This window comes from Trichomycterus rosablanca, chromosome 8 (genome assembly GCF_030014385.1).
Source record: "Trichomycterus rosablanca isolate fTriRos1 chromosome 8, fTriRos1.hap1, whole genome shotgun sequence".
Lineage (NCBI taxonomy): Eukaryota > Metazoa > Chordata > Actinopteri > Siluriformes > Trichomycteridae > Trichomycterus > Trichomycterus rosablanca.
Genome location: NC_085995.1, coordinates 587020 through 590097, shown reverse-complemented (window position 1 = coordinate 590097; position 3078 = coordinate 587020). Strand labels below are relative to the sequence as shown.

The 3078-nt window shown below is 45.6% G+C and overlaps 1 protein-coding gene across 2 annotated transcripts in view; it reads right to left on the bottom strand.

Moving 5' to 3' along the window:
- Positions 1–533: 533 nt before the first annotated feature.
- The window catches only part of LOC134319212 (anoctamin-1), a 44900-nt gene continuing 42355 nt past the window's right edge, over positions 534–3078 (bottom strand). For both annotated transcript variants that reach the window (XM_063000259.1, XM_063000260.1), the window contains one exon: positions 534–2571. In XM_063000259.1, coding sequence (XP_062856329.1) covers positions 2347–2571 — 225 coding nt within the window. In that variant the 3' untranslated portion in view covers positions 534–2346. The remainder of the gene's footprint in view (positions 2572–3078) is intronic.

Below are 3078 nucleotides of genomic sequence, written 5' to 3'. Positions count from 1 at the left end.
TTGAAGGGATCTGCACTTTTTCAGGCTGTGAACACTGTACAGGTTCCACCAGACTGACACCGGGATTAAAGGAGCAGGTTTCTGGATCTTCTAGTGCCGGTCATTAGTGTCGCCCTGTTTAGCTTTCGCTCACTCGTCTGTGTCGAACCTTTTAGACCTTTTATACAGTAAGAAATGATTTCACTGTATGTTTTACCGCCGCTTTATCCTGGTAATGGGGGCGGCATGATGGCTCGGTGGGTAGCACAGCAAGAAGGTCCTGGGTTCGATTCCCAGATGAAGCAGTTCGGGTCCCGTCTGTGTGGAGTTTGCATGTTCTCCCTGTGTCTGCGTGGGTTTACTCCGGGAGCTCCGGTTTCCTCCCACAGTCCAAAGACGTGCACTCCTAATAAATAAATAAATAAATCCTGGTCATGGTCTCTGTGGGTCTGATTGTTTGTGTTTTACCCTCTCTGAGGCGCTAGAGGGCGCTGACGCTTCCTTCTAAACGATACCGAGACGATCTTTGTTAATAATCACTCCTCAGTCCAGCAGATATTTTATATTAATATTTTATTAACATTCGTGTCGAATATTCGATGATAATTACAGAATAATAAGAATAAATGGCTCTAGGTTACAATACGCTGCTGTACATAAGAAACTATAAAAGAGCTCGAGTGTACGTCTACGTTCTTCAGAAAGGCGAGCGCGGGAGGAAACGTGCTAATCGTGGTGAATCTTTCTATTGTCTCAGGTGCGGTAGACAGCAATAAAATGTAAACATACATCTTTTATAAAGGAAAGAAAAGATGATAAAAGCTGAGAGTAACTGAGTCTGGATCTGGAATCGGTTTCGGCTGGTTGGCAGGAGTGTTTCGTGTAAAACGGCACTAACGTCTGACTGGACGAACATTCATCACATCATGCAGAAAATACATCATATTTATTATTTATACTGCCTTTATTTATTCATTTTTTCTATTTATTTCTGCATTTTCCCCATTTTTACACTCGGTTTAGTGTAGTCAGTTTGTCTTCCGCTGCTGGTGGATCCCTGATTGCAGTGATGGAGGGTATATTGCTGCTCACGCCTCCTCCAATTCATGTGCAGTCCTACCGAAACCCTTCTTTTCGCCCCTCTATCTGCTAATCAGGGTCCTTACACAGCGTAGTCATAATCCGGTCATCCCGCCCTAGCAGACACTTTAGCCAAATGGAGTAAATTATACCCGCTAGATGGCAGAGCCGAAATTCAAAGCAAGGTGTGCTTGCAGAATATCCTGCTTTGCCACCTGGGTGCCTCCTGAATTAAATATAATAAATAAACACACCGCCTGTTATTGTTGTCGCAATAAATAATTAATTCTGTATTTTAGTACCGATTTGCACCACGTGCATCACTTACTTTTATTTTACTGGACGCCTGGTCTCGGGTGTCTCTGAAGCCCACACCCCTGTCTGGTACACGGACCACACCCGGGCTAAAAAATAGCTTTTATACACTGTACTGTACCTGGAGCAATGCGGTAAGAGTGACGACACCCTCAGTACCATCAGGGTGGAGGTAAAAATAAAAATAAATAAAGTAAAGAACGTAAATAAATGAGTGACAGAAGCTGAACGTTTGAACGCTGTTACTTTAAAACGAAGCGGAACATTTCGCTAGTGGACACGTCGCGGAGCTACACTAAAATTAATCAGATTTTTTACTCTAGTAAAAGTCGAACAACAGAAATGACGAGAGCTGAGCGTTCGTGGTCCGTCACAGTGTCGCTGGATCTGCTGATCTGTAATGAAGTAAAAATAGGACGGAAGGCAGCGTGGGCTGGAGTTCGGCTTCACTTCGGCCCCTCACAGGAGTTTGTCATTCATATCAAAGTTTAATTCTATTTATAAAAGAAAATAAAAACGTATAAAAACATTTCTGTCCCTAAAATATTCATCTGGACGATAAGCTTTAAATCTGCTGTTTAAACAGAAGATCATGTGATCACTGCGACGAATCCGATTGGCTAAAGGTTTGTTAACAGTCGTTTATATATACATAAGCACTAAGTGCTTTCTCCTGATCAGGGTTGCGGTGGCTCTGGTGCTACCCGTCTACACTAGGCAGCCTAGACAGGCATGTTTTAAAGAGGAAAGTAAAACCACCTCAGAGAGAGTGACTGTAGGCGAGGTTCGAACCCCGGTCCCAAGGAATCTGGTGCCCTACGGTTAGTGTGCACCAGGGGGCGCTACTGGTACCGTTTATATAAATGACAAAATCATGTGGAGGTTAAAGCTCGACCTGTGAGATCAGTCTGTGGAATGTCATGATGAGTGTACTCACACACACACACACACACACACACACACGGCTGGACGTTAGTAACAGTTGCTCTGGGTGTGTGTGAGCGGGCGTGGCCGGAGGGCGGGGTTATGTTTGGAGTTGTTCTCCTTGTCGTCGGTGAAGGACATGTGCTTTCCTCGCTCCTCCTTCATGAACAGATCCACCATCAGGATCTTCTCTTTATGGATCTGGACGCTGATGTCTTTCGGGATGTCCGGGATCATCCAGTCCACGATGTCGCTCATCAGCATCACCACGTTCTGCACCAAAGAGAAAGAGCGGGATTCAACCCCACGTACCGTCTCACAAACATAAAGCTTCCTGTCTGATCAGTAAACCTAAATAAATCACAACCGAGTTCCAATCTCAGCTCTGCTACCGGTCGGCTGGGCGCCCCCTAGCAGGCACAATTGCCAAAATCGTCCACTAGTCTGCTGGGTGACAAAAAATGGGACCAGTGGGCGGGGTCTTCAGCGCTGTGTAAGGACCCTGGTTAGTAGGCTGAGGTGCCTGTACAGAAGTGGAGGAACGTGGAGATCAGCGCGTGACTCTACATGAGTGAGACCGACCTCACGCACCAATCCACCGAAGTACGGGGGGATAAGAAAGGGGTGGCGTCAGAGGGCGTGTCAGGAGAATATACTCTACTCATACACCATCGGGGTCTCCAGCAGAGGAAGAGGAATTGGCTACGACTAAACTGGTATAAAATGCAGAAATAAATGAAGGTCACGTTAATGAAGGTCATTAAATAATCAGGCTTGAAC